General features: G+C 39.3%; 1 protein-coding gene and 2 pseudogenes across 3 annotated transcripts; 1 reads left to right on the top strand and 2 right to left on the bottom strand.

Annotated features, from left to right (window-relative positions):
- Window positions 1-2789: 2789 nt before the first annotated feature.
- Window positions 2790-3323, top strand: LOC309825675 (BAG family molecular chaperone regulator 2-like; annotated as a pseudogene). The gene has a single exon. The product of its transcript is annotated as a BAG family molecular chaperone regulator 2-like (transcript).
- Window positions 3324-8141: 4818 nt separating this feature from the next.
- LOC309825674 (putative upstream-binding factor 1-like protein 6) lies at window positions 8142-9057 on the bottom strand (annotated as a pseudogene). The gene has a single exon. The product of its transcript is annotated as a putative upstream-binding factor 1-like protein 6 (transcript).
- Window positions 9058-11528: 2471 nt separating this feature from the next.
- LOC309826474 (tripartite motif-containing protein 64C-like) lies at window positions 11529-18326 on the bottom strand (the record flags this gene model as incomplete). Its single annotated transcript, XM_082660648.1, has 6 exons — window positions 11529-12022; window positions 13080-13177; window positions 14973-14995; window positions 15744-15974; window positions 16664-16759; window positions 17916-18326. 6 exons carry the CDS (start codon window positions 18324-18326, stop codon window positions 11529-11531), a joined length of 1353 nt encoding a protein of 450 aa, XP_082516774.1.
- Window positions 18327-21914: the final 3588 nt, after the last annotated feature.

The following is a 21914-nucleotide window of genomic DNA, read 5'->3' as shown; positions in this document are numbered from 1 at the left end:
TCAGTATTATAATTAACATGTACCTTCAGCCTATTTTCCATGATAGCTTTTATATAATACTACTAGGATTAGGGGACCCCCTCATGGTTTTTCTTCCAACATTCATTCCTCATTTACATCCTCAGTCCCTGTGTACCTTCAGTACCATTAGATTATGAATAAATCGCTCTTGATTTATTTATTATTTATTTATTTTTTGGCCGTGTTGCACAGCTTGTGGGATATTACTTCCTCCACCAGGGGTTGAACCCCGGCCCTCTGCAGTGAAAGCACAGAGTCCTAACCACTGGACCACAAGGGCATTCTTAAAATCTCTCTAGATTTTTGATCTTCCTTCTAACAGCACTTTCTCTATTCTATCTTACCTGACACATATTTTTACTTGATGATACCCTTTCCCCTAAAAGCAGAAAAAATTCCACTTCATGGGAAAGTAGAAATAAGTCCTTTAGGGCCTCATGGGGTCAGAGAGGAACGATGGACCTTTGCTCTGACATCATCAATTCACTGGTTGTTCTCTTTTGAAGTTACTACCCTCTGATTATATCATCTGCTTCTTATTCTCATCACCGTCCCCAGGTGAACACCAAGATATTCTCCCACCTTCTGCAATGTTTTTCACAGCTGTCTTGTAGATTTTTGGTGCACCTCTGGCCCTTCACTCTTCCTTTTCTTTCACACCTTGCATACAATCCATCAGTAAGTTCTATTGGCTCTGCAATCAATATATGTCATGAATCCAGCTGCTCCACCAGTGTTCATCTAATCCTAGCCACAGTCCTCTCTCATCTAGACTTCTGCAACAGACCCCTAGTGGGGCTCTTCCTCCACTGTTGCTCCCATACCCATAATCATTGACTCAGTAGTTTTCTTCATAAAGTAGCAATCAGATCATATTATTATTAAAAATCCTTCAAAGCTTTCTCATTAAACTTAAAAACAAAATTCAGACTCGTTAGAGTGGCAGCTAAACCTACTTGTTCTAGCTTTTGAAGCTGCCTCCCTTCAAGGGAAGACAACACTAAGGAAACACATGCAGACCAAGTGCACAGAGACCAGGAAACAACCACATCAGCAGAGATCACCAGCATCACAAAGAAGCAGGCAATCCCCAAGCGAGGCCTGTGGTACTGTGCTCTCCCAGCGCTGGTGTAGTGCGTCCATATGCCTACAGATGAAGGCATTGGTAAATGGCCAGTGGTTAAGAGAGTCACTGGTCTTCTTTCAGGGTCTTTTGTGGTGACATATAAATTTTATGATTGTTTTTTCTTCTTATGTAAAAAAAATGCTATTGGACTCTTCATAGAGATTGCATTGAATCTACAGATGGCTTTCTGTAGTATTGCCATTTAAACAGTATTAATTCTTCTAACCTATGAACACAGGAAACCTTTCCATTTATTTGTTACAATATATTCTTTTTTTTTTTTTTGCGGTACGCGGGCCTCTCACTGTTGTGGCCTCTCCCGTTGCGGAGCACAGGCTCCAGACGCGCAGGCTCAGCGGCCATGGTTCACGGGCCCAGCTGCTCCGCGGCATGTGGGATCTTCCCAGACCAGGGCACGAACCCGTGTCCCCTGCATCGGCAGGCGGACTCTTAACCACTGGGCCACCAGGGAAGCCCTATTTGTTACAATATATTCTTAATAATGGTCTGAGGAAACTGACCCCATGCTCTATGACTCAGATTGTATACAAATACCTGGCAATATCCTCTATATTGGGTATTTTCAGGCTCATTTTTGTATGATCTCTACCTCTGGCCCAACTTTAATATGTTAGAGGTTCTCAAGAGGAGGCTAGAGACAATGATACCACTCACAGTTTTTAAACCTCCAGATGTCTGCTTCCTTCTATACGTTGGATCTCTTAGGTTTCCAACATATTGACTTCACATTAGAATCACTTGGGAGTTTTCAACATGCCAATGATTGGAGCACAATCCCAGAGATTCTAATTTAATTGGTTTGATGCTACGTATTAGTGCACTTAAGAGCTACCCAGGTGAATATGCAGCTAGAGCTGCAAACCACTAGTCTATAATCTTATTTAAAGTTTGATCAAAGATCAGCAGCATCAGTATCACCTGAGAGCAGTTTAGGCTTTATTTTAGATATACTTAATCAGCATTTGCATTTTGACAAGACACGCAGGTGACCTAAATGTACTTTAATTTAGAGACGCACTGGTCTAGAAAATAAGTTGATATCTTGAGAACAAGTCCTTCAACATGTGTTTTTCAAGATTAATTGGAATATTTTCAACACTTTGAATTTTTATATATCTTTTAGAATCAAGTTCCATTTTCACAGGAAGAAAAAAATCCTGGGTTTTTGGTTTTAATTTTATTCAGAATTATCTGACACGCATTATTTAACAAATTAAACTGTATATTAAAACATATTACCCCTAATGTAGCTTCATAGAACAAATATCTACATCTGCTTTTAAGAAAGGGGAAAAGGCCTGAAGTTGCATCATATTTATGAAACTGGGGGAGGCGGTGTTCCCGGGCAGAGTGAGCCCAGGCGCCACGGGAGGCCTCCCATCCGCGCCCGCGCTGGGAAATCGCTGGGCTTCCTCTCGCCAGCCATCGCCCCTCTGAGACCATTCGAGCCCGTCCGAAGCCGTCCGAACCCCTCGGAGCCCGTCCGAGCCCGGGGCCAGCGAGCGTCTCATGCACAGGCACCTGGTTCCCCGGCCCCGGCCCCGGCCCCGGCCCGGGGGCCGCGGGCGGCGCGTCAGAGGGAGGCGAGCGCCGCAAGGTGGCGGCGCCTCCTGCGGCCGAGATGGCTCAGGCGAGCATCAGCATCAAGGCCAACGAGGTCGCTTCTGCTGCTCCTCGTTCATGGGTTGACCTCTCCAGCCGCCTTCTGGAGAGCCTGGACCAGCTGGAGCGCAGGGTGGAAGCTTTGAGAGAAGCTGCTGCTGCAGTTGAGCAGGAGAAAGATTTCCTTCTGAGATGATGCACAGCATCCAGAACAGCCAGGGCACGCGCAGATCGGCGACGGGGAAAGAGAAGAATTAAATCTGACTGCAAAGCGTTTGATGGGACCGTTGAAGTTTCAATGGAAACAATTAGAAACCCCCAGCAGCAGGAGCCCCTCAAGCATGCCCCAGGATCATCAGCGAGGTGGTCAGCACGTTTCTGGATGATTTGGGAAACGCCGAGTCACCTAGCGTCGATGTACAGCGCATGCCCCTCAGAGGTGCCTCCTGGGCTGGGGGATCAGAAGTTTCAGTCCATAGTAATTGGCTGTGCTCCTGAAGATCAGAGGAAAATTAAGAGAAGACTAGAAACCATGCTTAGGTCTGAACACTAATTGAATCTGCTTTCAGCACTTTGTTGCAGTTTTGGAACCAGTTCCTTTAGAATGCGCTAGCAGCTTGATGATGGCCTTGTCAGAGTTTTCTAAGAGCCCTTATAAATAATGACGTATTAAGGATAAAATATTATTTTAAGTGCACATTCTAAAGGAACTGGTTCCAAAACTCTGCAACAAAATGCTGAAAGCAGATTCAATTAGTGTTCAGACCTAAGAGCCCTTATAAATAATGATGTAATAAGGATAAAATACTATTTTAAGTGATAACTAGTTCCGTATGTTAGGCATAACAACTAATTTGATACTGATAGTTGTTTCCGATGAGGAAAATATTTCAGTGTCGTTAGTTTTGTGAAGAACAATTAAAGCTAGAAATATTTTGGTTACCTTTCTAGACGTTTTTAGATTGAATTCTTGTCTTGTGCTAGGCTCTAGCACATCCACTGTTCTTGGATGAACACTTAGTGTGTGAAGGAAAATAAGTGCTCGTCTAAGGGAAAAGCCTCATGGTTCTTTTCTGGCCTGTGTCTGCGAAGACACCGGGGCACACGGGGCACTTGTTTGACTAGACATTCTGTACATAAAGCAGTCCACACATTGACCACACATCTGCTAACCAACCAGAGAGCTTAGAGGAATGGAAGGGAATTTTCTCTACATCTTCTCTTTCATTCAGCAGTTGTTTTTTTTGAGATCTGTATCAAATTATTTTGAACCTAAAGATATATGCATCTCATAATATGAATGTATTCCTTGATAATACATGAAAACATGACACAAAATGTGAGAGAATTCACCTCTAGTTTTATCACTGTGAACAACTATATATCCACTTCATCTTTTTTCAAATGCATCATCTTTAAATTTTTAATCATTACAGAAATACAATGTTGTAGCTTGCCTTCAAACAGAAAAAATTAAATGCTGTTGTAAAGTCTGCTCTTTTTTTTTTTTTTTTCAATTTTTGGCCGCACCGTGTGGCATGTGGGCTCAGTAATAGAACCCATGGCCCCTACATTGGGAGTGCAGAGTCTTAACCACTGGACCGCCAGGGAAGTCTGCTTTTAATCCTCAACTTAAAAACCTCTTATTCTTAGTCCTAGCAGTTCTAATTTATTTGAATTATTTCAACAAATTAGTTGGATAAATTTACAATTTATATGTAAATCATGTTTACTGCATAAGAAATTTGTAGCTAGTATACAGACCCCCCAAACATGGCTTGCATATTAATTTGTTTATCAATACACCCAAAAGGATGTGCACAAAATTTCATTAATACTAGATAACATAGACGCCCCTACTATATAGACAGGACCTTATCAATCTTGTCCCCCAGCGTTTATGTGGGTAGCTTTCCTAAAACTGTACAAATATTACATGTTTAATCTTTCGTAATATGATATTACAAAGAAATTGCTTTTATTCTTGTTCAGCTCGGTCATCTTCATATATGTTTAATCCTTACTAGTCACTTGTGTTGTTTAATTTTCTTCTTCTTTTGTTTTTTTTTTAAATTTCCCTTGCTATATATAACATCTTCACTACTGGTTTCTAAGAACTCATTTATGAGTGAGAATGTTAACCATTTGTGATGCAATGCAAATCAAATACCATATTTTATTGCCATCAATTTACTATGGTGTTTTGTATTTTGGTTGTGTATTAAAGTATAATCATGTTGTGTTTTCTGTAGTGAGTTCTTAGAAAAGTCCATTATTGTTAAGCCAGGACAAAATGACTTACAGATGGCTCCTTAGGGGGGGAAACTTGAGGAACTAGAGAAGGTGTGTGAAAGAGAGATCATAAAACACTGCAGAACTGACCTTCAGGAACAGCTAGAGGTGGCTAGGCACAGTGGTAGAGATAGATCCAGGGAGATGAAGCTGTGCGTCTGCGAGTTTCTGGGGCAAAGGAGCAGAGAGGGCCTCTGAGGGTCGTGTTCTCCCAAGATGGGAGCACAAGGCTGCGCTCTTAATGTAGCTCTGGCATCAGGGCTCTTCTGGCAACTGTCTCTCTAAAGGCCACTTCATGAACAGTCATACCAAGTTCTATTATATTAGGAAAGGTATTTTCTTCCCTCTGGATTCTTCCTAAATATGAAGTGAAAAACGTGCTCTATTGATGGTATTTATATGCAATTAGTCTTCTTGGACTTTTATAAGGTGAAGGTAGGTCAAGGTAGCTTTCTTCACTTCATAAGTCTAGAGGACTCGGTTGTTTTCCTAAGGTGTTCAGTAACATGAACTCAACTTTTTGCCATCTCCTGTTTCTGCTTCTCTTCCCACTTCTTTTCTTGAGACATTCTCCTTCTTTGCTCCTGCCGCCTAAGTCTTGCTTCGTACGTATTTTACTCCCAGTACTTTTTTCTCATTATGAAGCCTGGTCCTGGAAGGGAGCTTTAGGTGGTTATGTCTGAGAGTTGTAGGGACTGGAGGGTACCAGCCCCTTCACATGTTATTGTGGATTCCTTGCATATTTCAGCCTGAACGCACTCACCCTACTCAGGTTCATCAGTTATTCTTTAAGGGACCTGCCAGCTTTCAATGAATCCCTACTGCTAACTTTTGGGGTTCTGAAATTTATCAGATATCCTGTCCTTTCCTTCTGTTTCCTCCTAAACAGATTCTGATACCCCATGAATCTTAGATATCCCTGATTTGTCTCCATCTGTCCAAATTTTGGGACTTCCAGACAGTTTTGTTGTAGAAAAGGTTCACGAATTTTGATACTGTATCCTAGTTTTTCTTCTGTTTTATTTAGAGTTTTGGAAATATTCCTAACGTACATTGCACTTCTTTTATATTGCCAGAATTCACAAGTGTAGTTTGGAGAAATGCACTGTATAAAAAAATGAAGAGTGCCTCCAACCTGGATCGCAGTGTTTTTAGTAGTTTCCATAAGTTGTATATAAGAGAGAACTAGGACAAAGGAATTGTGGAAGTAGTTCTCCAAGGCATCATGCTCTCCTTCACTTTGAATTTTTGAACATGCTGTTTCCTCTATCTGAACATCACTTCCATTACCCCTTTTCCTACTTAATCTCTATTTATTCAAGGGCAAATTGTGGAATAATTTCCTTTCAGAAAATGTTTACATTTCAAAAAATGCACTTCTAGCAATTTCCATCGCACCATGGATCTCCTACTATTATTTTGTGTAAATATATCTACATAGCAACAGGACTATTTTAAAAATTTCTAGAATGATGCTTTGGGCCAGAGTTGGAACAACATTCTAGCAAGATTATAGGTCATCATGACATATATATATATATAGTAGAATAATTTCATTAAGTGTATTTAATTTTTTAACGTAATTTATTTTGCTATCTATTATGTATTAGTGGTTTCTTGTTGGAATTCAGTAAAAGATAAGTATGGTAGATGGATGAAATAAAGGAAGCTAAGTGCTATGATCTTAATGTCTGTGTCACCTCCAAATTCATATATTGAACCCTAATGCCCGATGTGATGGTATTAGGAGGTGAGCTCTTTGAGAGGTGTTTAAGTCGTGAGAGTGGAGCCCTCATGAATGGGATTAGTGCCTTATAAAAGAGGCTCCAGAGAGATCCTGAGTGTCTTCTGTCAAGTGAGGACACAAGAAGTCTGCCCCTGAAACAAAGCCATCAGCCAACCACCTTGGCACCCTGATCTGAGACTTCCAGCCTCCAGAATAGTGAGAAATAAATTTCTGTTGTTTGTCCAGTTTATGATATTTTTTTATAGCAGCTCCAATGGATTAACCTAACATTTTCTATGAATCTACTGTGAGCCAGTTATAGGCATTAAATTTAATCTTCACTTATACTTATTCTCATTTCATGAACATATACATGAGGAAACAGATAAGCAATCAGTTAATTATTTTAACCAATGTCATCTTATTGTAATAGCTAATTCACAATTTTAATCCATATTTACCCAATTCCAGTATTTGTACTTTTTTGACCAAATAATGCTTTCTATTACTGATTACACTTACTGGTCATTCTTCAATGTTAGAATGATATATTAAAGTTAAGAATTGTAACTTTTATCTCTGTATCCCATGCAACAAGGCATGGCTTAGAAAACATTAGGTGCTGAATGAATTAGAAAATGCATGCGTTAAATTCACAAGAAGAGCCCCACTTGACTGGATATCTCACTATCTATTCTGGTTTATAAGCCTTACTAGCACTTGAGGGCAAAAATGACTTATGGGAAAATCTGCTGATTTTCAGGTAAAAAGAATGAATTCTTAGACCTAATTTTGCAAATTTAAAGTCAAGGAAGGAAGCAAATAACACAAACTGCTAAAGGATTTTCCAAATAAATTCAACATGTTAGCCATCTAGATGGCATATAAAATTGATAAATCTCCAGTAACTTTAAGAGATTAAAAGCATATATTTACAGAGCATACCTGTGTATGAAATTGTATATGGTGGACTCTATGGGAAATAAATGTATTATTTTTTGAATACCAAATGCCTTGTGCACTACTTATCTGCCTGTTTTTTCCAATGAAAACTCAAAATCAGCTTTAATAAATATTTGTTTTAATAAAGTAAAACATAAAAATGTGTTTAAGAGTGTGCAATAGCCATCTATCTATCTATCTGTCTATCTATCCAACTATTTATCTAATTCAATTATCTTTATGTGTTAAAATAAAAATATTTTCATGTACCAATAGTGAAAACTATGGACTTGGGTGACAATGATGCGTCACTGTGGGTTCATCAGTTGTAAAAAATATATGCTGCATACAGAGAGACAACCTATACTAGATGTAAGAACATGATAATAAAGGGATCCCTGAAACCCAAGATCAGACAGGCAGATCTACAGTCCCCATAGCAGCATATTCCTCAGGAAACAGACTCTTTATCCCGTGATCCAGATCCACCTTGTATTGTTTCTGCACCTCCTCAGCCTGTTTCTTATAGTTCTCCTTCTGATTCTTCAGGATGCCTTGCCGGGATCTCCACCATACGATCCCTCAGGGGCATATCTTGCAACTCCTGACTTGACGGTGAATCCTGGTGGAACATCTGATAGGTGTCCTTGGAGGTTGTTCAGTCTCTCCATGGAATCTAATCCTCATGGTAAAATAGTTTTCTGGGGGAGACTTCACTTCTTGCACATTTTCCTGAAACTTCTTTTGGCCTTTGATTTAGATTCCTTAGGGGACATCCGATTTCTTGGAATATTGGACTAGTTCAGAGTGGTGTTCCCTGAACTGAGCCATTTTCTCCTCACACTCCTGTTTCTCCTTCTGGAAATCTTGAATATGTTTCAGCTTCATGTTCTCTGGGAACTCCTTGTCTTTCGCCTGGTACACAGTTTGGGGTGTTTTGAGGAGTACTAGGGATACATCTCTTTTAAAAAGTGGGGGTAAGTTGTTAGGGGCTTCTTGGGTAAATCAGAATGTTTCTTCTGTGTGTTGGGGGGTGGGTGTTTTGCTTTTGTGAGGATTTTTAACATGTTCCTTAACTACCAGGACTAATTCTTTTTTTTTTTTTTTTTTTTTTTTGCGGTACGCGGGCCTCTCACTGTTGTGGCCTCTCCCGTTGCGGAGCACAGTCTCCGGACGCGCAGGCTCAGCGGCCATGGCTCACGGGCCCAGCCGCTCCGCGGCATGTGGGATCTTCCCGGACCAGGGCACGAACCCGTGTCCCCTGCATCGGCAGGCGGACTCTCAACCACTGCGCCACCAGGGAAGCCCCCAGGACTAATTCTTTTAAGGTGCAACAGTTTCTCAAGTTATAAAATGTTTCTAACCATTGGAGTTTACACATTTCTCCAGAAATATCTTAAAAAGCTACTTTTTCCCAGTCCATCAGTGACTGAGTTGTTTTGAATGCATGGCTGTGATTGAACAGGGGATTATTCTCCATTTCTTCCAGGAACTTCACAATGTCGTCTTTGAACCAATGGTGTTGGCCATTGGGCAACACCATTTCTAGGATTTGGGGCTGCTTACAAGGTCCCAGTTCTGCAAGCACCACCACAAGAGCTCCAACTTCCTCACACTCAAGACTCAGCTGGTGAATTATTTCTTGAGGTTCTGTAGTGTGAGTGATGCCATGTTTCTGCAGAGAAAGGGAAGGAAAGGAACTTTCCTTCTATGCCATGAATGAGATAATCACACCTCATCTGTTATAAGTCAATTCTATAATTTAATTGACTCTTAAAAATAAAATGAAAACCTTCCCAAATTCTAATTTGAAATTTATGTTTTGTTTTCAGATGCATCATCTGTACTCTTTAAAATTCCCCTTGCCTCTCCAGCCTTCATTCCACCCAATTTTACAGGGCTTACCATAAATGGAACTTAACAAAAAAATGAGTCATTCAATCAAGAGGCTTAGAATAAGAGATATAATCAAAGAAAATGGAGGAAAAAGATCAAAATGAAAAGAGAAATGGCTAAAAGGAAAGGACTTTCACTCCATAGTGCACTGAATACTTCCTTTGAATTGTAGGACTGAAGATATAGTGAAGGATCTGGAGATAAAAATGAGACAAACCAAGAAGCTCCTTCTTGTACTCTGTAAAAAGAAAACAAAATACATCCAGCTCTTGAGTTTTTGTGAATTGGATATTATAGATTGAACTTGAACAAATTATCATTTAATATATTCTTGTGGAGATGTGCCTGAGAATGAATGCTTTCTAGTGAACCATACTGTTTCTGCTTTCAAATGACCAGGGTATAATGAACATTATAGAACAATTACAATATTTTTTAGGTATCATATTATATTACAGAATTCTGTATTTCTGTCTTCTGAATTATTCTTCAAATTTAAATTGGTTTTGGCCTTCCCACTGCTAAGGAAATTATACCACCTTATGCTTAGTAGTATTTTATATGTCAGTTTAAATTCTGACAGTCACCATCATGTGAAGTCCCATCTTCTGTTTCCATATCACTTTACGTAGGGTCTTCATCTTCCAGTAGATTGTACTGATCGTCTTAGGGAAATCTCAAAATCAACACTATAAAACAAAATTATGCAGTAGTTATTTTAAACCTCAAACTAATGGAATTTTCTTAGGCTGTAAAGCTGCAGATCAATTACCTCTCTTTTGTTGACATTATCAGTTAGCATTTTATGTCTATTATGTTAGCTACATTTTGGAAAACTTTATCAATGCTGGAATAATATTTGTTTATATTAATTCTTTCATTCATGTATTTGTTCATTGATTCATCCTATACTTCTGTGTATTATGTTATAAGTCTGCATTGGATAGTAGGAATATAGTAGTAAATAATATACTGTCCCTACTGTCTCAGAATTGTCTGTCAAGTAGTAAAAGTGCGAATTTGAGGAAGGTTTGTTGAACATTATGATGAGACGGTATATGCTCAGAGAGTGTGTAATGAGAGGAACTACACTGGTCTGTGTAGTCACGAAAAACTTCCTGGGAAAAATGTTGTTGAGCTGAGATGTGCTTAATGACTAGGATTTAGAGAAATGATAAAGTCTGTCAAACACTTGGTTCTTACCAACTAGGTCAGCTTTGAAGAGAAAACTAAGCACCATTCCTTTTGTTTACTAACCTGATATATATATTACCTCATGCTTTCACCCCAATCTGGTTCAGATACGCAAGTAAAGCACACTGCTTACAATGTAGATGAATCTTGAAAGCATTAAGTGAAAGTAAACAGATATCAAAAGCCACACACTGTGTGATCCAATTTATTTGAAACCATGTAATAGAAAAATCCATGAAGAATAAAACTGGATTAGGGGGTGACTTGGGAGGGGGAGGGGGAATGGGGAGTAAATGTTAATGGTCATTGGTTTATTTTGGGGGTGATGGATATGTCCTAGAATTAGACAGTTATGGTTTCACTTTTTGAATATTACTAAAAGCCACTGAATTATATAGTTTAAATGGGGTGACCTTTATGGTATGTAACTTTTATTTTAATAAAACTATTATTTATGACAGAAGAAAAGCAACTGATTATACTCTATGAAATATTCCATAATAAATTTTTATTACAAGAAAATTTAATTAACAAATTTATACATTCAACATCGTTATGCCATTTTATAAACATATAGTCGTATGTTCCATTAAATTACAATGTGCTCAGAGATAGTCAGATATCATCCTTTGGCCTCACGTGAGGTTTAGGAAAGCAATTTGTTCAGGCAAGAATTTCATCAATTAAATGGTCATGGAACTTGACTATTCATGGAGACCTAAGGCAAAGGAAAGGCGTCAGCGGGGAGGAGAAGGAGAAAGGAAGGAAACTATATATGAGGGAACCTCTGCAAACATCATAGAAGCTCACAGTTCCATTGTCATAATCCAGAAACACTCCAATCCTACCCAAAGGCCTTTGCACATACTGAATTAAGGGTGGGGAGTTCGTGGACAAAGTATAATGATTGTTCACCTTCATAGAAAATAGCAAAAATGCTTCTTCAGAATCAATAATGATATCAGTATCACTCGTCAAGATATTTTTACAGACTCCCAGAATCCAGTTCGAGGAGTGTGTCACATCCACCTCCCAGTAATGCCTCCCAGAGGTGAAGGCCACAGCTCCCCAGGCCACAAATCTTTCCACAATCTGGGGCTGTCTGGACACGTCGTGATGGTCACCTCCAAACATCACACTTGTACCATCCTCAGAAAGGCTCACATTGTGAATGGTCATTTTCTGACTCAGAACATTATCCACTGCAGAAAGAGCAAAAATGTGGTCAGCAAATGAGATTTCCACAGCCTGAGAGGCAGAGGCTCTCTACCCAATGAGTCTTTTCATTTTCCCTCCTCCAAGGAAATACAAAGCAAAGACAGCAAAGGGAGTTCAGACTAGCTCTTCTATGAAGAGTAAGAGTCATTACTATCTCACCAGCACACAGAAAGACTTCAAATCATACAGAAAAAGAAAAAAAAAAGGGAGATATGAACTCTGTGAAGTCTGATTTAATGTCAACGTCTTGACAGTTTATTTCAGGACTCACCAAAAACATTTTCTTTTTCTTTCATTTAGAAAACTATTCTTGTGTCCTTTGTCTTTAATATGATCTAGCACGTAGATAGCACTTGCTATCATGTGGGTATTTATTGGGCTATGGGCTCTACTTACTACATTTTCAAAGGTCAAAATTTTGATAGAAATCCATCAATGAATAGTTTGGAAGCTTCTAAAAGGATGTTCTGGAAGCTTCTAAAAGGATGTTCTGGCTAACCATGTTCAAAGATCCCTTGCCTTTCAGTTGTTCTGAAATTGATCTAATAGCATTACAATTATCCTGCCTAAGCTAATTTTAGTCTTTTCTGTCAATTCTTGCTGATTTTAGAAATAATAAATCTTTTTGTACAATGCATAATAAATGAGCTGGTAATACAGAACAAATTAAAAACCAGCAATGCCATATTTAACTTTATAAGAGTGAAATAAACTGAATAAACACAATATTGATGGTTACTCACAAAAGTAAATATTGTCTCTCTTTATAACCACATGAGCAAGCTGGTTGCTCTCCTCTTGCTCTGCCTATGTCATATGTAACTGAATATATATCTCTAGCTTTGCATTTTCGGTAAACTATAGGTTGCAAAGTTCAGCCTTGATCTTTGTAATACGACTATACAAGCAGGAAAAATGTAACAACTTTGGGAAGTTATGTACTACCTTCATGTCAGAAAAAATAAAATAACAATAAAAGAAGGCTCCTTCCCAAGAAGTTCTAATGAAATGTAGTCCTGCTCACTGAAGGTTGACTCTTACCTCTGAAGCTGTTCAGCATGTCTAGGATTCCAGTGACAGGCCAGGAAGTGAGCTCTGGGTTCACTGGCTGAGGCTTTTGCATCTGTATCAAATCAGTCCTGTAACAAATGACATCAGTTGCATTTCAAGGTCAAAGGCTAATCACAGGACCATTACAAAAAAGCAGTTTTTAATCCAGGATATTTTGTCAGAATTCTCCTATTTTTGGTTAATTGGATATACATTATATTCTACACACTTGGGAATATAAAAAGTTACCATACTTTTTTCTAAATATAAATTACATCAAATTTCAACTCCCCTATTCTTCTCAGACTTTACTCCAGTTTTCAACTTATTGAACTTCATTCACTTCCTCTATTCCAACTCAGGTGATGCAAAGATCCTGGGCATTTTACAGAGAGCAAAAAATTCAGGCAAAGCCTTTGGGACTGCAGTCAGCAAGTAGTCATCAAGGATACGTTCAGTGTCTAAAAGGAAGAGTTCACTGAGCCCGACGTGTTTGCTCTTATCAGCCCATTAAGGGAATCCAATTCCAGCCTGGCTGCCTTGGTCCTGAAGGTCTAACTTTCCAGTGGGCACCAGGAAGCCATTAGCTCTGAGGTCCTACCTACAAGGGGGCTTGCTGTAATGGAACAGGCTGATTCAGTGCTACTCCTAGGAACAAAATCACAGCCCCTCTTCCTATTAGGGAATTTGCCCCTTTCCTGCCATTTTCACCTTCCAACTCATTAGTGTAGGTGCTTCCTCTGTGATATCTCAGAAAAATCCCTTCCCTAAGTTTTACTGTGGTGAGTCTGGAGAGGATGGGGTGAGTGGGTGGAACAAAGCCCAGAATGTCAGAAAGTTTTCAGGTATATTTGAATTCAGCCAAATGAAAAGGAAACTTCTCAGACCAAGGATCAGAAGGCCTCTAGAATCCTTTTGAAATAAAACAGAAAATAGCCAAAAAGACGATGTTAATAGATCAAAAGATGTACTGTTCGTCATCCATGTGCAAGGGTTCTGCATGTATGGATTCAACCACGGATTGAATCTGTAATTTCTGTTTTATTTTATTTATTTATTTAGTTAGTTAGTTAGTTTACACTAGGTCCTTGTTTGTTATCTATTTTTTTGTTAAATTTATTTTACTTATAGAATAATACATAGATAAATTCTTTTCAAAAAGTTTGAACATTATAGGTAAAGCTAAAGTCTCCCTTGATCACCATTTTTTTTTTTTTTTTTTTTTTTTTTTGCGGTACGCGGGCCTCTCACTGTTGGGGCCTCTCCCGTCGCAGAGCACAGGCTCCGGACGCGCAGGCTCACGGGCAAAGCCGCTCCGCGGCATGTGGGATCTTCCCGGACCGGGGCACGAACCCGTGTCCCCTGAATCGGCAGGCGGACTGTAAATCACTGCGCCACCAGGGAAGCCCTGACCACCATTTTTAATCCTGATCTTCTTCCCTATGGTTTGAGATAACCACTGTGTGTTATTTATTTTAAATATAGCAGTGTGTACATGTCAATCCCAAATTCTAAATCCATCCCTCCCCTACATTCTTCCTCCCTGGTTCTAAATGGAAAATATTCAGAAAAAAAAAATTCCTGGAAGTTCCAAAAAGTGAAACTTGAAAATGCCACATACGTGGGAACTATTTACATAGCATTTAATTTACATTTTATTAGGTGTTATAAGTAGTCTAGTAATGACTAAAGTGTATGGGAGCATGCTTATAAGTTATCTGCAAATACTATGGCATTTTCTATAAGGGATAGTGCATCCCGGGATTTAGGTTTTGGGGATGGCCTGAAAACAATTCCCCGTGGCACCAAGGAATGACTATCCAACCACTTCATCAAAAAGACAACAACTTTTCCAGAAATCAAAAGTCATTAGCGTACACTCACATTTCCAATACATTTCCCGAGGCCTGCAATGAAAAAAAAAAAATCACGTTAATCATGAGAGTTCTGTCCTTTTGCATCTTCTTTACTATTCTTGTTTGTTCAATAAGGTATTGTTTTTCTCATTCTCCTCTAAGGAACAATCAGAGGCTATCTTAATAACAGAACTTAAACTAAAACGTGATGAGCTTCCTCAGGGCACATTAAGGAAGGAAGGAAGGAGGCCAGCAAGAGTCTGTGTAATGATGCAACAACATCAGGTTTCCAATGTCAGTCATTTCTCAGTCCTATTCCCAAGGAGAGATCTCACCATTTATGATGACAATTAAAGCAAAACAAGGAACCATATAAAACGAATTATAGAGTGCATTGAAATTGACTACCAGTTCTAAAAATTTTACCTAGACAATGGGCAAAACCTCAATGTCTTCAGTAAGTGTGGGATAATAGAGTGACAACGTATTGAGAATTACTCCAAGAAAATTAACTTTCCCCTGGTCACAGAATTTTGCTGATTTTCGATAATCTGTCTGGATAGTACTCCTGATCACACTGAAAAAATTTTGTCCTATGTTAGCTAATGAAAGGATTAAAAAAAACCTCCCAAAGATTACCAGGCTATGAGAAATAAGGGATTGGACAAGTAAGTTAATGGGAGTCAAGGAGCATCATCCCTTAGCTGAGATAAGAGTATATGCAGGTAACATTTCAATGTCATGGCAACAGTGCCCAGAATAGTACCTCTGTCTCTGAGGATGGAACCTCCCTTCTCACCTGGAGCAGCTCCAAGTCGGGCTTGTGGCACATCTCAGTCAGCTCTCTGTACATTTCTTTCAGACTTTCTTTCTGTTGAGTCATTCTGAATTCACTCTCCCTGAGTTGCTGGAGAGTCTCCTTCGCTTCTTCCTCCAGCGCCTCCAGATGGAGTTGCTCCTGCTTCTGGAGAAACAGGTGGATCATCTGATACTGAACTTTGATCATCACCTTCCTTATGGCCGCATAGTTCTGCAGAGATAGTGGATTCAAAGAATCACTCATCCTCATTCTCAACAGAAAACGTCAAACATTATTTCCTTACTGTCATCGGGAAAGCTCTTGACAAACTTTCTGCCTCACACCTCAAAGGGTCCTTCCTGTCCATCCTTTCTCTAAGTTTCTCGCCTTTTTTCCTGTTTAAATCAAGCCATCTGAGGGGGTTCCAGTTTTTCTCCCTAGGAGGATTCTTCAGGGTTCTTACTCCATCAATTATTTCCTCTCTTACCCAAATCTTGTTTTTTCTTGTTCCTTTCCCTGATTTTTCTAAATATTCTTTTATTAGGTAAACCCCATACTGTGCATATTTAAAAATATGCACTAATTCTCCTCTAGGTACTGCTGTATTCCTCTCCTCACCTTCACAGACACACTTAGCACAATGTTGTCTTATACTCCATGTCTGAGAAGGTTTATTCAAATCTTCAAAATGTGGCCTAGGAATACGTTTCATGCCTTGGTTTTCCCATATACTAGCACTCTTTGAACTAGTTTGTATTGGTCTGTTATAATTGTGATTACTGATGATAGGTCATTTGAAACCACTACTCTTTCCAAGGAAAAGACCACTATCCTTTACCTGGTAATTTGAATTTTGCTAAAAGTCTAAGCCAGGATTATATCTGTCTCCATGCAAACAAATAGAATATTTTAATTCTTACCTCTAACAACTGAGTTTTGTTAGCTTCTTGATTCAGACTGTTTTGCATTTCTTGTGTCATTTTCCTTAAAGAGTCCATTCTCTTCAGAAGTTTCTCCTGCAAAATAACCATGAGCTTTAGCGACACAGATGATACCATAACTTCCATCCCCTTATGTATGAGCAAAGGCAGTCATTTAGAGCAGGGGTCCCCAACCCACCGGGCCGAAGACCGCTACCAGTCCACAGCCTGTTAGGAACGGGGCCGCACAGCAGGAGGTGAGAGGGGGGCGAGCAAGTGAAGCTTCATCTGCCACTCCTTATGGCTCCCCATGGCTCCCCATGGTTCGCATTACCACCGGAACCATCCCCCCAACCTCTCCCTGCCCCCATTCATGGAAAAATTGTCTTCCACGAAACTGGTCACTGGTGCCAAAAAGGATGGGGACCACTGGTTTAGAAAATAGAAATCTTGAGTTTGAATGATGTGGTCAGATTTTTCCACATTAATCTAATTTGATTCTAATATGTTGAATATCAAAGTGACAGAAACATATAATGAAGAATTGGGGTGGGGGGACTTCCCTTGTGGCGCAGTAGTTAAGAATCTGCCTGCCAATGTAGGGGACACAGGTTTGAGCTCTGGTCCTGGAAGATCCCAAATGCTGCAGAGCAACTAAGCCTGTGTGCTCTAGTGAGCCTATGCTCTAGACCCCATGAGCCACAACTACTGAGCTCGCGTGCCACAAGTACTGAAGCCTGAGTGCCTAGAGCCCATGCTCCACAACAAGAAAAGCTACTGCAATGAGAAGCCTGTGCACCACAGCAAAGAGTAGCCCCCGCTCGCTACAACTAGAGAAAGCCCACACGCAGCACAAAGACCCAATGCAGCCAAAAATAAATCAATTAATTAAAAATTTAAAAAAGAAAGAAAGAATTGGGGAAACTTTATAGATAATGGAATCTCTCATTTCCATGAGAGAAATGAAATTTCTCATTTCCTAAGAAATTGAGACTCAGATTTTTATATAACTTGACTAAGAATGCGTCAAGCTCACATCAGAAGCCAGTGTGCCTTGTGCTGCCACACGCCCCAGGATACAGCAGTTCCACATGTTTGGACAATTGGGCAACAACATTAAAATGATACACGACCTACACTGAAAAATCTCCACCTCGACCATCTCCATCCCCATCAACTTCATTATTATCCTCATCTTTCTCTCTGATTTAGGAGCCTGTAGGTTCCTAACTGCTTTAGAAGCATCACCTACCCGGTATTCCTCAGCAGCCCATTGTATTGGACTGTGGCTGTGAGCTGCATGCTCTGGGGACTCAGAGCAGGGGCCACAGAGCAGGGTCTTGTCAACCTCACAGAAGAGTCCTTTGGCTTCTTTGTGTGTCAAGCAGATCTGCGCCTCCAAGCTGTTGGTTTGTTTAGCTGTGTCCTGTCTGGCGAGGGAAGCCAGCCTCTTGAGTACAATATTGGTTTGGAAATCTGGCTTCTCTGATAGTCCCCTGCACTCAGGGCAGCTCTTTGGAGTCTGGTCTTCCTCCCAGCAGAGGTACAGGCAGGGACGGCAAAAGCTGTGCCCACAGTCTATGGTGACGGGGTCTATGAAGTAGTTCATACAGATGGAGCAGGTTAGTTCATTCTGGAAGGCTTGCAATGTGTCTGAATCCATGTTTCTGAAAATTCAAGACAGAATTAGAGAGGATAAGAGAGAAAGTCTTTCTTCTGCCCTGATAAGGGAAAGTAAAGCCTTTGGACAAAGTCCTGTCTGCTTGAACTCTATCTAATTTACCTATATGCTTACCCTCAGTACAAACCTAGAAATGGTGAATACAGACAGGTTCATGCTGATACAAATGATAAAATTAGATAAGAGAGTCCCTAGCAACTTTTTTGTTTAAAATAAACCATGTTCTCAGTCATACCTAAATTACATGGATGTGCTTAAAGCTTAGACCAGCGGGTAAATGGTGACTCCAGAGTTACTTTTATTAGCTGATTGGTACAGAAGCACATATATAATCTCAATCTGTCTGTCTCTCTCTCTCTCCATGACTCCATGACTGGAACCCATACTTGCACACACTTTGTCTCTATGCTAATGTTCTCTATGTCTCCTGTCTCTGAACTGACAGATGTGCTTTTCTAAAGACAAATAAAATTGTTTAGAATAATTTAAACTTAATATAATCAATGTTGGCTTTACCTTTGGCATCTTAAAACTATAAACATTTCAGTGTTTGCTTCCAACTTAAATAGCAAAACTCCTCCTTTCAAGACAAAAAAGGAAAAAATTATGTTATTTCTAGTTCAGCAACACAATTTTTCCTGGAGTCAGTTCAGATCATCAGAGCACTTCACATTTTTAACTAGTGAATGTTCAAGCTACAACAGTAATGAGTAAAAATTAATCAGTTGTTTTTTAAAACCAAAGAAAAAATTTGAATATACATGAGGATTTTCTCTCTACACTAGAAATTCCAAAGATATAGTTAATGGAAGCAACATCATATTCTCTTTGTTTCTGATATTTCCCTATTTGACCAATGCCACTTCTTGGGAGTCCCTATCAGTTCATTGGATCTATCCTGAACACTTTTCAAATCTACACTGCAAACTGAAGGCTTTAAAAATACAGCGCCTTTATTCTGGCATGGACATATATACACTACCAAATGCAAAACTGATAGCTAGTGGGAAGCAGCCGCATGGCACAGGTTTATCAGCTCGGTGCTTTGTGACCACCTAGAGGGGTGGGATAGGAAGGGTGGGAGGGAGACGCAAGAGGGAGGAGATATGGGGATATATGTATGTATATAGCTGACTCACTTTGTTATACAGCAGAAACTAACACACCATTGTAAAGCAATTATACTCCAATAAAGATATTTAAATAAAAATATATATATAGTGCATATGAACTTTACAAGAAGATATTCTAATTCATTCAACACATTTAACTCTTATGTTCATCTGTATAAAGGCTATGAAATGTATACATTATGTTGAACATTTTAGGTGTTCTATGCGTTTCATAAATACATATGTCTGTAGAAATCTCATTTAAGACCTAAAAACATCTAATAACATGTAAGGTAATGGAATAAAAATGATTACATATGTTAATATTACAAATATCAATATATTACAATTGCTCTAGTTACAGATATTTTAAATATTAAGGTCATTTAAAAAAACTAAGACAACTACTTGTTTGCTTGGACAAAACCCAAGCAGGCTAATAAGTAAATGGAAAGGATTTGGATGAGAGAAAATAGGCATGAAGATATTTACAATCAATTCCTTACTTACCAGAGTCCACTGTGAGTGGTCTTACTTCTGGAAGGCTGCACGTCCTGGAAATCTGTGGATATCAGGGTCAACAAGAACTGTCCAACACCTGGTAGCTGCACTTTTCCTCAGTCCCCCTGAGAGAAGCAGTCACCCCTGGACAAAGTTGCCTTTTAAAGGGTTAGACTCTCCTGAGGCCACACCTACTTCTTGAGATTGGATAATAGCTTCAAAGGGAAGTGGAAAATACTGATGTTTACTCAGAAAGGTGTGAAAATGGTTGATTGGGTTTTCGGTATATAGAAAACCCAATCTTAGGGGGTTGAGAGCCTAAAAGAATATAGACTTCTTTTGGGGTAAATATAAAAAAAAAATTGGTGAAAACTTTTAAACAAAATACTTTATATATGTTATATATACATACATAATAATATACATCAATGTATATGTTTCTATTAATATGAATATAATATAGTAATTATTTATACCATAATTATGTGAGTAATTATATTTAATACAATGCATAAAGATGACTGTTTTTTATTGGGGTATAATTGACATATAACCTCATATAACTTTCAGGTATATAACATAATGATTTGCTATTTGCATCTATTGTGAAATGATCACCATATTAGTTAACATTCATCACAGCATGTAGTTAAAAATTATTTCTTTTGTTATGAGAACTTTTAAGATCTACTCTCCTAACAACTTTTAAATATGCATTACAGTATTATTATCTGTAGTTACTATGCTGTACATACTGTAGAATATTATTATTATTTTTTTTTTATATACTTTTTTTTTTTTTTTTTTTTGCTTTACGCGGGGCTCTCACTGTTGTGGCCTCTCCCGTTGCAGAGCACAGGCTCCGGACACGCAGGCTCAGCGGCCATGGCTCACGGCCCCAGCTGCTCTGCAGCATGTGGGATCTTCCCGGACCGGGGCACGAACCCGTGTCTCCTGCATCGGCAGGCGGACTCTCAACCACTGCGCCACCAGGGAAGCCCTAGAATATTATTTTTAACAGAAGTGCCATACTACCTGTATTTTGCTGACACCTATCACAGTTTATCAAATTACCAATGCTTACATACATGTTATTTCACTAAATTATCTATTGTTTGTTAATTGAAGCACTACTTATAAAAAAATATGGGAGCTTCCCTGGTGGCGCAGTGGTTGAGAGTCCGCCTACCGATGCAGGGGACACGGGTTCGTGCCCCGGTCCGGGAAGATCCCACATGCCGCGGAGCGGCTGGGCCCGTGAGCCATGGCCGCTGAGCCTGCGCGTCTGGAGCCTGTGCTCCACAACGGGAGAGGCCACAACAGTGAGAGGCCCGCGTACTGCAAAAAAAAAAAAAAAAAAAAAAAATACATATATATATATATATATATATATATATATATATAAATTGACCTTGCTAGAAATTTTTAAAGTGAAAATATAAAGAAGATCAATAGTTTTTCAATTTTATTTTATTTTTTTAAACAGCAGGTTCTTATTAGTCATCCATTTTATACACATCAGTGCACACATGTCAATCCCAATCTCCCAATTCATCACACCACCACCCACACCCGCAGCCACTTTCCACCCTTGGTGTCCATACGTTTGTTCTCTATGTCTGCATCTCTATTTCTGCCTTGCAAACCAGTTCATCTATACCATTTTTCTAGATTCCACGTATATGCATTAATGTATGATATTTGTTTTTCTCTTTCTGACTTACTTCACTCTGTATGACAGTCTCTAGGTCCATACGCGTCTCTACAAATGACCCAATTTAGTTCCTTTTTATAGCTGAGTAATATTCCATTGTATATATGTACCCCATCTTATTTATCCATTCGTCTGTCAATGGGCATTTAGGTTGCTTCCATGACCTGGCTATTGTAAATAGTGCTGCAATGAACACTGGGGTGCATGTGTCTTTTTGAATTATGCTTTTCTCTGGGTATAAGC

The sequence above is a fragment of the Grampus griseus genome (genome assembly GCF_964374135.1).
Source record: "Grampus griseus genome assembly, chromosome: 8".
Classification (NCBI taxonomy): Eukaryota; Metazoa; Chordata; class Mammalia; order Artiodactyla; family Delphinidae; genus Grampus; species Grampus griseus.
The sequence above is the reverse complement of the archived record's forward strand: the minus strand, read 5'-3'. Positions and strand labels throughout refer to the sequence as shown.